This window comes from Palaemon carinicauda, chromosome 33 (genome assembly GCF_036898095.1).
Source record: "Palaemon carinicauda isolate YSFRI2023 chromosome 33, ASM3689809v2, whole genome shotgun sequence".
NCBI lineage: Eukaryota > Metazoa > Arthropoda > Malacostraca > Decapoda > Palaemonidae > Palaemon > Palaemon carinicauda.
The window spans coordinates 75378952-75392228 of NC_090757.1; the positions used below are offsets into that span (position 1 = coordinate 75378952).

General features: G+C 33.5%; 1 protein-coding gene across 2 annotated transcripts in view; it reads left to right on the forward strand.

Annotated features, from left to right (window-relative positions):
• Positions 1 to 13277, forward strand: part of LOC137625988 (dynein heavy chain, cytoplasmic-like) — a 770344-nt gene that overhangs the window by 337043 nt on the left and 420024 nt on the right. For both annotated transcript variants that reach the window (XM_068357067.1, XM_068357068.1), the window contains 6 exons: positions 3481 to 3552; positions 4110 to 4193; positions 4647 to 4826; positions 8277 to 8429; positions 11205 to 11357; positions 11768 to 11976. In XM_068357067.1, coding sequence (XP_068213168.1) covers positions 3481 to 3552; positions 4110 to 4193; positions 4647 to 4826; positions 8277 to 8429; positions 11205 to 11357; positions 11768 to 11976 — 851 coding nt within the window. The remainder of the gene's footprint in view (positions 1 to 3480; positions 3553 to 4109; positions 4194 to 4646; positions 4827 to 8276; positions 8430 to 11204; positions 11358 to 11767; positions 11977 to 13277) is intronic.

The window sequence follows — 13277 nt, forward strand, 5'->3', positions numbered from 1 at the left end:
ATATATATATATATATATATATATATATATATATATATATATATATATATATATATATATATATATATATATATATATATATATATATATATATATATATATATATATATATATATATATATATGCATGTAAATCCATACATATCTATTCATCATCTCTAACTTCACACTTCATAGTCCTCAACTGTGTAGGTTTAGGTCTTCCAACTCTTCTAGTTCCTTGTGGAGCCCAATTAAATGTTTGGTGAACTAATCGCTCCTGGGGAATGTGAAGACCGTGCCCAAACCATCAACATCTACCCCTCAACATGATTTCCTCCACATATGCCACTTGAGTAATCTCTCATATAATTTCATTTATAACATGTCCTTACATCTCACTCTCAATATCCTTCTTAGCGCTTTGTTCTCAAATCTTACAAAATATGTTGGATATTGTTTCATTGTTATACATACTTACATATACCAAGGCACTTCCCCCAGTTTTGGGGGGTAGCCGACATCAACAAATGAATCAAAAACAAAAATAAATGTCCATATACTAACACAGACCTAATTATACTGATATATACAGTAGTTTGATTTTTATATGTAATTTCAGATGATTTGATTGCACACAACACACACATTATATATATATATATATATATATATATATATATATATATATATATATATATATATATATATATATATATATATATATATATATATATATATACATATATATATATATATATATATATATGCCAGTCTATATCCAGAAATTTTCTTAGCTTGTCAATCAATTGTCTTCTCTACCTTTAATAGGTTGATTGATATATAGTGAAGCCCTCCTGAATGTTACCCCTCCTTTCCTATGGTAGAAAAAATCAAATAATTCTTTTCCACTTGTAAATGATGCCTGAGCTAGAAGATTTTTGTGTTGGGTAGGAGTGATCCTTTTATAAAAGCCTTTGACTTCTGTTTTGGTGTATATAAAGAAAAATTTAAGTAGGACTGTACTTCTTACATACTTTTTGATAGAGGACAATTTATTTAACAGCCCACTATAGTCATGAAAAACAAACTTTGAAATCGTCTATTAGTTTTTATTGATATAATTGATTTGCTGAAAGGTTTTGTTTAACAGCTTTAGACATCCATGTGTAATATAGAGAAAAGAGTATCAATTGCTTACCTTGGATTACAGTACATATAAAAAGTGACTTATGTCATTGAATCTTATTAGATAAGATTATGCTATTTGAACTTTTAGGTTTTTTGTTTACATCTCTGTCAGCATAAATATTTCTGAAGTTGGTATTAGGTGTTCTAGATTGAAAGCACCCTTATCTTAAATTTTTCTTTTATATCTTTTTTTCATTCTTTATGGATTTTCCTGAATGTGGTAGGTGTTGAAAATTTGTAGCTTTGCGTGTTCTTGTTTGTTTTACGGCAAGATACCGGAAGTTGTGTGATAATAAACTTGTGCAACACCACATTGACCTGAAGAGTGAGTGGACATTGTGTATATGAACGGTACTTACAATTAATCTTATTTACACCAAACATAGTGGCTCTTATCTTTTATTCTTTCAATTGCAGCAGAAATTAGTGTGAGGTTTTCATCTTTGATTTTAAGGTTTTTTATTTGGTTATGTTACATAAAATCCGTCTTCACCATTTAGTATCATCCTCTTTTTTCCTGGTGGAATAGGATTTTTCAAGTTACTTATTTCATACGTTGAAGTTGAATTACATATACATACTGTAAGCAAACATTTTAAATACAGTATCAATGTAAGGTTGTATATATACTTTATATCTCTTTCCCACCCATTCATTACAAAATAAACCATTTAGATCTTTTCAACTATTTACAAAAAGTGTGTATCTACTACACCTTTATGTACGTGTGTAAAAATAATTGTATCAATAAATTAGATTTTTGCACACATTTACAAGCCTTATGTACATACTACACTTTGTATTTATATGTGAAAAAAATTATCTGTATTTAGCTAGTAATTCACTTCATACAAATGTCTTGCAAGTTATTGTAACTAACATGGAAAAAGGGTACGACAAGAATGTCTTGTCCGTTTTATTAATGCTAAGATAAGTTTAACCTATCAAGTATACGTATTTTCTTTTATGTAGTGCGATTAGGCTAACTCTGTTCTTCCAGAGGGGGATCAAATTTACAGGAAGTCTGCAAAATCTATTATTAATAATTTGGCACAATCTTCGCAGTGCTTAAGATGCAGATTTGGTCTTCTGCACGTGTGATGCGATGTATGGCACGTCGAGATCTGTAATATAATTAACCATATACTGTATAGAAGGTCCTCAACTTACAAACATTCTGGGATACAAATACAAATCAAATCGTAAATATCACTTATTGTATCAAAAGTTCATAATGAAATACTGTAATAAAAAATACTATATAATTTAATATAGTAAACAATGCAACATTTGCAATATGAAATGGGACTATTTGTTGACTTTTGCAACTGAACATCGTAGGCATGAGAGTTAGGGGAGGCCTACCCTTTGCCAAACTTAATAAAATTTGCTCTTCAGACAGTTTGGAGCTTATTACATTTGCAAGTTGAGGATTTTCTGTAATATGTTTCATTGATACCCCTAAGGAGTGTCATAGGACTGAATTTTCCCATTGTGTAATATGTTGTATAGATCATTGCATGAAGGAATACTAAAGAATTATTCATCTTTTGATATTCGTCAGCATGCCTTCTCCTTTTGCAATATCATGTCATATTTATTACTAATTGCAAAGGAAAAATGTAATGCCCGGTATTGTAGCATTTTGTATGTAGAGAAAAAAAGTAAATGAAGGGTATTTGTAATTACATAAATTCATATATATGCTCTCTCTCTCTCTCTCTCTCTCTCTCTCTCTCTCTCTCTCTCTCTCTCTCTCTCTCTCTCTCTCTCTCTCTCTCTCTCTCTCTCTCTCTCATTTTTTAAGACACTAATGTTCTATGAATTATGAAAATAATTTACAAGATTTTAGAAATATATTTTACAAAATAGAGTAAACATACTTTCAAATGATATACCTGTGGATAGTAGTTTAACACTAGCAATGAAGTATTGGTTATTCCATTTCTTTTAAAAAATGAAAACAGCTGTTCAAGTTCTTTTAATAATTAGGACATATTTTAATATGAAATTAGAAATAGTTTCAAAAATTATATTGTTGATGAAGATTAGAATGAGTTTGATAAAGGTAAAATGAATTTAACTTTTAGACTCATTGTTAACGAAAGAGATTGTATTGGAAATCTTATCAAAAGCAGCGAATGAATACAGTATACGAGTGTCTGAATTGGATTAATTACTGTATTTTTTTTCATTTTAAGTATTATAAACAAGTGCTTCAAAAGAGTAATGGTTTTTCAAAGGCACACTTGAACAATTTTTTTTATATCAGTAATATAGATTTTTACTAATATCTGCTAATAATTTACAGATGGAAGATAAGACCAATATTCTGCTGCTCGTTGCTGGTATGCGAAAAGATGTACAAGGTCTTCTGTCAGAGGTGTGTATTGAATTAGTGTCACTGAACATATTGGTGATAATTGTATAAAAGATTTAACTAGAGTAAGGATGGGAGTCACTAGTATGTAGTAGTTTATTTGGTTTGTTTTTTATAGAATGTTAGTTTATCTCCCTGTGATTTTTATGATCAGCATTTTCCTTTTACTTTATCATGTCATCAAGATATTTTTAGTGGGAAAGTTTATTCTTTCTTACATTTATACTATTTAAATATAAAAAAAATCTCAGCGCAGTTGGCACTGAATTTTGTATAGCTAGGAAAATTACAAATTACTTTTATTTATTTTTTGTTTGTTCTTACACATATAAGAAATTTCTTCCTTTAAGATAGGAACAATGTTTTCATCGGAACTCCACTAATTACATTTTCTCTATCTTAAAGGACTGGTTTGTACAGCCAGAAAGAATACAGTACAAATTACTTTTTAAAATTTGTCATTTTATTGACAGATTTTTGTGCCATTAAGTAAAAGTTTTATCTTCTCTTGAATTTAGTTTATTCAGTTGATACATTGTACGTTTGCTGTGTATTTTCAGGGCATGGCTTTAGTTTGGGAGTCATACAAGTTGGACCCCTACGTACAGCGTCTCGATGAATGCATCTCCAACTTCCAGGAAAAGGTTGGTGTTATTTAAATATGTAATTTTCAAACTTATTATTATTTATAACTCCAAAGTACCTATTTTTTACAAGAGTAACTTATAGTTCTCAACTATAATTTGCATCTGTTGATAAAAGATTATATTGGATACTTACTCAATTATATGCCTTGGTCTGTACAATAACACATTGCTTATAGCACCAAGCCACTGTTGTTTATTACATGATAAGGTAATCTTATACATAACTCTTCAATTATCTGTGTTATTACTGGCATGTGTGTAAGAATCCTCATGAGAGAGTCAAGAAAATAAAATACCACAAGTGGTTTGCATTTTTTTGTTGTAGAAACCATCTCTGATTTAACAAATTATAGGTATCTGTACAGCCGTCTACATACTAGATATTCTGTATATAATTTCAGACTGTCCTAGATGTGTTTATTTGCATAACCTTTTATCTACGTAAACCAGGTTGACGATCTCCTAGTCCTCGAGGAACAGCTCGATATCGACGTAAGGTCGTTGGATGTCTGCCAGTACTCGCATTCGACCTTTGCTGAGATTCTCAACAAGATACAGAAAGCTGTTGACGATTTGTCTTTACATCAATACTCAAACCTTCACATTTGGGTTCAACGTTTAGACGAACAGGTGAGTCAGGTTTAATATGAAAATGTAAAATTTGTTTATATGTAAATAAATTCTATTCTTTAAGGGACAGCACTTATGAGCATAAAAATTACTTCATGTAGCAGTTATAGAAGTAAAGGTTTTGCTATTTAACCAAATCGTGAGCCTTGAGATATGCTAAAATGTTATAATTTGGTATCATTGAAATTAGGAATTTGAAAGCATTATATTGAAGAACAAATCCATGAGGTCATTCTTGCAAAACTCTATAAACATGGCTCAGTTTTCTCGTTGAAATAGTTTGTATACTGTAACACCCCCATGTATATCTAGTGTTGGAAGCAATTAATGATGCATGTTGTGATATTGTTAACACAAACATTTGCTCTACCTCATTGAAACCTTGTTATTTCAAGGTCATTTCAAACTTAATCTGCTCTGTTGTTTCTCAGCCAATTTTCATAATCAAAAAAGAATTTTAAAGATAATGTTAATGGTTTAATTTTCAAAACAGATGTTTTTATCAGTCCTTGTTTTTTATTTATTTTATTTTCAATGTTTTTAAATATTACCACTTTTTATATATGTTTTAATAACTTTGCAAGTCCCTTCTCTATATTTTTGGATTATAAAATTTTAATTTTTTTTCATATATAAATGGTAAATGTTTGTCTATAAACAAAACAGTAGATTTGAGTTTTCTTTACAAATTTCATGTTCTGAGGTATAGGCTGTCAAGTTTTTTTTTTTTTTAAACTGTCAGATTAACTTAATTAGGGGTTAGTTTGGGGTTTTAGGTGTAATTGTACCTCATCACTAAGGATCATAAGGTCATAATCACTATATTTCAGGGTTAATTATTATGCAGTGGTGAGCATCACTCCTCAAATTCAGAAATATTTACGCTACATGTACCAAATAAGTAAACGAGTAAGACATTGCTAGCATAATATATTCTTGTCTGCTGAATTTTTGGGCAAATTTTACACTTTATTCATACTTAGCTGTCGTCTTTGATAATTCATGTATCTTTCAGCATAAATATAACCTAAAATTTTGATTATATAGACAAGCAAACAAAGAAACACTGGCTTCCAATTTTTCCTTTTGTAACAATCAGCTGAATATACTTTAATATGCATAAGTATTGGCTTTTAGTGGTAATTTCTCTCAATGCTGGCGATTATAAAATCATACTTATCACATTATTTACTTGACAGTGGTGAACCCCTTCCTTTAAAACTCGAATTACATGCGCTATATGTAGCAAATGCCCACACATAAGTAAGACGGTACAGTATTAGTATAATGTATTCGTGTCTACATATTTTATGGGCAAATTTTACGCTTTAGACATATTCAGTTACTGTTTCCGACACTTTTCCATTGTTCAGTATAACTATAACATGGAGTTGTAAATATAAAAATGAACAGTGAAATTTGATAAATATAACTTTGAGAAATACAATGCAAGATTTTTCAAGAGAAAATCGAAAGAAGGGAACTACATTCTTTATTTTCAGCCTTGATGAAAGATAATGGTTGAGGTGAAGTTTAAGGAAGACTACAATAAGTCTCTTTACATCAAATTTTTGTAGACAAATTTATTATCCATGTACGCTCATAAGAAAGAGGTTGCGTAAGCGACTGGGTGCGCTTATGTAAATATAAGATATGGACGTTTTAGCTATAAAACAAATTTTTTTCATTAAAAATAGCATTTGAAACATGAATTATAGACATTTTCCTAGCAGAAAATGCAAATAATCTGAATTTCCTAAATTCCAAGCTGAGGTTCAGTGTTGCACCCCTGAAAAATATGAAGAATTTAAATGGCCTTTAAACTAAGAACCCATTATAGATAATTTTCCATTGTAAATGAATTTTTTATTAAGGCATTTTAATATTTGTGAGGAGAGCACTAGATGAAACAAGAGTAGGAAAAGTATCTGGTATGGATGGTGTGAGAGCTGAGATGTTGGAGGGGGGTGTGACTGTACTTGAATGGTTGGTGAGATTGTTTAATATGTGTTTTGTGTTGTCAATGGTACCAGTAGCTTGGGTTTGTGCGTGTATTGTACCACTATATAAGGGTAAGGGAGATGTGCATGAGTGTTGTAATTCAAGGGGTATTAGTTTGTTGACTGTAGTTGGAAAAGTGTATGGTAGAGTACTGATTAATAGGATTAAGGATAAAACAGAGAATGCAATCTTAGAAGTACAGGGTGATTTTAGAATAGGTAGGGGTTGTATGAATCAGATTTTTACAGTTAGGCAGATATGTGAGAAATATTTAGCAAAAGGTAAGGAGGTGTATGTTGCGTTTATGGATCTGGAGAAAGTGTATGATAGAGTTGATAGGGAAGCAATGTGGAATGTGATGAGGTTATATGGAGTTGGTGGAAGGTTGTTGCAAGCAGAGAAAAGTTTCTACAGAGGTAGTAAAGCATGTGTTAGGTTAGGAAATGAAGTGAGCGATTGGTTTACGGTGAGAGTGTGACTGAGACAGGGTTATGTGATGTCGCCGTGGTTGTTTAACTTGTATGTTAATGGAGTGGTGAGAGAAGTGAATGCTCGAGTGCTTGGATAAGGATTGAAACTGGTAGACGAGAATGACCATGAATGGGAGGTAAATCAGTTGTTGTTTGCGAATGATACTGTACTGGTTGCAGATGCAGAAGAGAAGCTTGGCCTATTAGAGACAGAATTTGAAAGGGTGTGTGAGAGAATGAAGTTGAGAGTTAATGTGGGTAAGAGTAAGGTTATGAGATGTACGAGAAGGGAAGGTGGTGCGAGGTTGAATGGAGAGTTACTTGAGGAAGTGGATCAGTTTAAGTACTTGTGGTCTGTTGTTGCAGCAAATGGTGGAGTGGAAGCAGATGTACGTCAGAGAGTGAATGAAGGTTGCAAAGTGTTGGGGGCAATTAAGGGAGTCGTAAAAAATAGACTGTTGGGCATGAATATAAAGAAAGTTCTGTATGAGAAAGTTATTGTACCAACTGTGATGTATGGATCGGAGTTGTGGGGAATGAAAGTGACGGAGAGACAGAAATTGAATGTGTTTGAGATGAAGCGTCTATGGAGTATGGCTGGTGTATCTCGAGTAGATAGGGTTAGGAACGAAGTAGTGAGGGTGAGAGAGCGTGCTAGAAATAGGAATGAATGGCAAGCGATTGTGACGCAGTTCCGTTAGGCCCTGCTGCTTCCTCCATTGCCTTGGATGACCGCGGAGGTAGCAGCAGTAGGGGATTCAGCGTTATGAAACTTCATCTGTGGTGGATAACGGGGGAGGATGGGCTGTGGCACCCTAGCAGTACCAGCCGAACTCGGTTGAGTCCCTTGTCAGGCTGGGAGGAATGTAGAGAGAAGAGATCCCCTATTTTTGTTTCATTTGTGGGATGTTGGCTACCCCCAAAATTTGGGGGAAGTGCCTTGGTATATATATGTATGTATATATTATTTATTTTATAGGTTGAGAGGAAGCTGGCAGGCCGTCTTCAAGCTGGTATTCAAGCGTGGACTACAGCACTTCAGGGACAGAGACAAAAGGATGAGGATGTCGACATCCCAATGGACACAGATACTCCTGACAAGCCATCTCACAAGCCCGGAGGGGAACCCAAGGTATATTATAAATTTTATAGATACAGTACTTCATACAAATTAGTTAAAGTTATTCCATTAAAAGAGCTGGCCTAATCCACTCATAGGATGACCACCTAAAGAAAACCTGAATGAGAAGGATTTTTTATTAAATGCAAATTAGCCAAACCAATTCAAATAAAAAGGACTTGCCTCATCTACCAATAGGTTGTCCTCCTAAGGGAAACTAGGATGGGAAGGGTTCTGTAATAAACATCTCAATATCACAGATTGGGGAATTTTTTGTTAAAGCTGTATTCTGTAGTGTGAGACTTTAAAGATATCTTCTTTAGTATGAGGTGTGAATGTATGTGAAGTATATGGTTAGTGTGTAATTTCATTTGGATAATAAGGAAATAAAGAGAAGTGCTAAGATATTTTTAATCTTTTTAACTCCTTCACTACAAGGCTGTGGATCCGCTACTCAAGCTATATACTAGATTTTTCCTCATCGGATATATCTTGTCACTTACTCTATAATAAGCTATATTTCTATGGTTATTTGTTTTACAGCTGATTACAAAATAAATTTTTCAAAAGTTTGCTTTATTCTCCATTGTATTTCACCAAACAACCAAAATCTATTTCCATTCATTGTGAAGTGATTATAGAATATTTTTTACGAAATTTTATTCAAGTAATTATCTCAAAATAATGGTGAAGGACTCAGATTTTTTTTTATCAAAAACTTTATATTTATTGAAGTGACTGTCATTCTGTAATGATTCCAAGACAAATAACCATCGAAAGATATAAAACTACTTTGTAGTAATAATGGACTTTACGTTGTACAGAAATGTAAGGAAAATATCCTTTTATTTCCTTTGACAGAAGAAGTTTTTTATAATGTATAATTATATGGTACAGTAATGCACTGTGATTTTATGTATAAAAATCTTTGTATATTCATTCAAGTGACTGTTATTCCGTAAAAATTCCATGATAAATAGCCGTTGAAAGATATAAAACTACCCGACAGTAATAATGGACTTTACGTCATGCAGAAATATAATGAAAATATCTGTTTGTTTCCTTTGACATGAGAAGTATTCTATAATGTATAATTATAAGGTGTATCTATGATAAACAAAAAAATGATGACAAAAGAATAATGTTTCTGCGAGAAAGAGGGTGAGGGAGAGAGAAAGAGAGATGTAATATAAATTTAGTTCATTAGATATAAGGTTTGTGTTTGTTATTCCATCTTGCGTGTCATTGTCACTACGAACTGGATCATTCCTGTTTTCAGTATTTTACGAGCTTGGAAATAGAGTTTACGCATGTAAGAACATGATTACTACAGCATAGAATTTCAGTAAATGGAAATATTGACTATATACTAACTTTTACTCATGAAAACAATGAATAATACAAATATGAAATATACAAGACATGAAGATACTTTTTAGAAATGATCGTTGAGAAAAAAGGGAATAAAATATGACAAAACAAATTTCGTCGTGTGTCAGTAACTTGCATTACTGGTAAAACGTTTTGCTTGTGTTGTGGGTGGGACTTGAAGTCAGAGGCGAAGAATTAAAGAATGCTTCGTAGTAGGTTTATTTGTGATTTGAACATAAATGCAACATAGAAATACATTAAAATAGACCTTACATAATCACGAAAAGGACTAGAATCGGTTATTGGTAGGGCAACGTGTGAGGATCCCTACGTCTCTTACGCTGGGGATGCCAGTGGGGTTTGAGTAATGCCTCAAGTAGGGAATGTCACCATTGGCTAGAGAAGAGTGGTGTGATTTGATATGGTAACATAAAAACAGATTAAAATAGCTCTTGCACAATCAGAAATAAAGGCTAGAATCCCAAAGACTTTGTTGGTTGGCTGTAGAAAGAAAGAAGGACTGATATCAGGGAGAGGCGGAGATTTTTCAGGGAAGTTTATCAAGTTTGAATTGCGTGATACATGACCATGTCCTATAATCTTATGTAGAATATATGAGTAAGTTCAACCTTGATAATGGCTTATATTAAAGCATGTAATGATGATGATGATATTAGTAATGAGTATTATAAATGTAATGACATATCTGGACGTCACCGTCTGTATCACCAGGCATGTTTTGTTGTATAACGACATCATCGTAGCAAAGGGGTTAAATGCTAAATTACAATCAACCCCATACGTTCATGGGTGAAGCATTATTTGTGGAGAGGCCTGCGAATTCCTAAAAGTAATCTTTTTGGTCATCTGGAGCAATCAAATCTACTGTATATATAAAGAAATACAAGAGAGTATTAACAATTATATAAAAGTGAATACTCTTCAATTGAAAAGATATCATAGTTATTATCCCACATGGGTTTGAAAATTTATTTATAAACTTCCAAGAAACTGATTTTCCTCAGCCTAACTATTCGCTAAGAAAGATAATGATGTAGAATTTTTTATGAATGGTACAAAATTCAGTGTGTTGTGAGAGAATTACAGATAAGGTCTCTTAACAAGCTGTAAAAAATTTATGATGTTGTTAAAGAGTTTCTGATGAGGTATCTTAGCAAGCTGTTAGATAGTCTTGAACCAGTGATACAAAATTCATTATTTTGTTAGAAAGGTACTGATGAGGTTTCTTAGCAAGCTGTTGAACAGTTTTGAAGTAGTGATTTAAAAATGGTCTTTTGGAATACTGTCCAGCAGTGCTTTTACACATGAGAGGCTTATTTTGATGGAATTATTTGAATCTGAATACAGTTTTTAAATGAATGTTAAATGAAAGGTTAATCCATTAACATCCTTCAGATCAACCAAGTTGTACAGGAAGTCCGCATCACCAATCAGACGATGTACCTGCACCCCAATATGGAAGAGGCTCGTTATCAGATCATGCAGCAGTTCTTCAGTTGGCAAGCCATTGTAACCAGTCAAATTCGTATCCAGAGTACCAGGTATCAGGTAAGGGCACACAGTTTTTTTTTTTATCAGCTCAAAGTTAATTTGTTACCCCTCAGTTCCTGGTTTCCACTTTGGGAATTGTTATTTCCATTGAGTGATGGTACGTGAAAGTTACTTGTTTTGATTTTGAGTTCAAGGAATTAATTTTCAATGGATTCAGTTAATGAGATATGAAAATTGAACTTTTTAATATTTTTATAAGCATTTATAATGAAACGTAATTGTTTAAATTGAAATTTCTATTCATCCATAGTTTTTCTCGTTTTCAGTTTATTCAGATTAGTAACATATAGTGGGACTGGTGTTCATTCCAAGAATTTACATGAAACATAATATGTATTGATAGATTTATTCATGATTATCCAGATTAGTAAGTGTTCTTTGATCTCATCTTTTGTAATATTCTCCAGGTTGGATTAGATCGACCAACAACCGAGGTCTATAGAAACTTGCTTGTGAAACTCCCCAACGACCATGACTACCTGAAAGAAGCGTATGACGCTGTTGACATTGTGATATTCGAGGTCACAAACTATGTCAAAGAGTGGTTACAATACCAGGCACTTTGGGATTTACAACCAGACCATTTGTATGGCCAGTTAGGTGAAGATGTTGCCAAGTAAGTTAAGGAATTTTTTTTAATATTTTTTTTTGTGGAAATATTCTCTTGAAAGATATCAAATACTCTTGGATTTATTTTTTTTCCATAACTGGAAGACAAACTTAAGCTATTTTATTAAGGGGCTATTGTTCACACACCTGTGACGGAGCTCACTTTACTTTAGGCTAGGAGGGTAAGCATTTGTTGCCACTTTTCCTCCTTGCCTATTTTTTTTACTGTCATTAATCTTTGTTTTTTAACTTATGTTTTTCTCACTATATATATAGAAACATTCTTAATGTTTTTATATTCATGTTGTAGCTTTCCTTACAGTGTATGTTGCTGTCTGTGTGATAGCTCAGTATGGTAGGTTCTCTAGGGCAAAGAATCTTCCCTTCCGACCTTTCCCTCTTGACCATTGGTCATCCCGTTAGTGGATAGCCTTCCATTTGACTCGGCCTCCGTCACAGGGGAATCGTTATCATTTGGATACTCCTCCATTCAGCTGTTGTCGTCACCTTCCCCTTTACGTGAAATCTGCTGGGGGAAGAGAGTGCTGCCTTTTCGGAGTTTGACTTCGGTCTTGCTCTTTCTCAAGGTCATCATCGTTCACCTTTCAGGGCCAGTCGGCAGTATACTATGCATGGGGAGCACCTTTCCTGTTTGCCAGTTAGGTTGCACTTCCAATTAGTTTCTTCATTAATAAGGGAAATTATAAATGTTGGTAATTTAACTTTTCAATTTTATCTCCACGGGGAACCCCCTGACCACCAGAGGGTCAAGTGGTTCTTCTGTTTAGTGATAATTTTTAGCTGAATTAATTAATTGTAATTCTTGTTTTGTTACAGTTTTTACGCTGCCGCTCTCCTTCTCCTGTCGATGCCAGCCCTTATTTTGTGTCTATTCTCTCGGTGGAAACCTTTACCATCCATGGATTAGGTGCTCCTCCCGAGTGAGTTTTTGTTACATAATTTATCTTATTTTTCTTTATTTAGCCATGCTGTTCTTCTTTGTTCGACTAAGATAGCCAATGTAGAAGAGCAGTGCCGTTCGTGCCTGGGGAATCTGCTGTCACTGCACCATCATTATCCTGTCCTTCTGCACTTGTAGCAGCTCTTGATCAGCACACCATCTTTGAGGAACTAGCTCCGGCTACGTTTTCTCATGCATTGCTCGATGCAGATCTTCAACTAGAACAAGCTTGTTGATGGGAAGCAAAGATTGCTGCCCAGAGGTCCACCTCCAGGGGTTAGATTACTTTCCCCTCCAAGGGATAGTTATCCTCACCAGGTGTTGGGTTGTCCTCCCTTTCGAGGGAG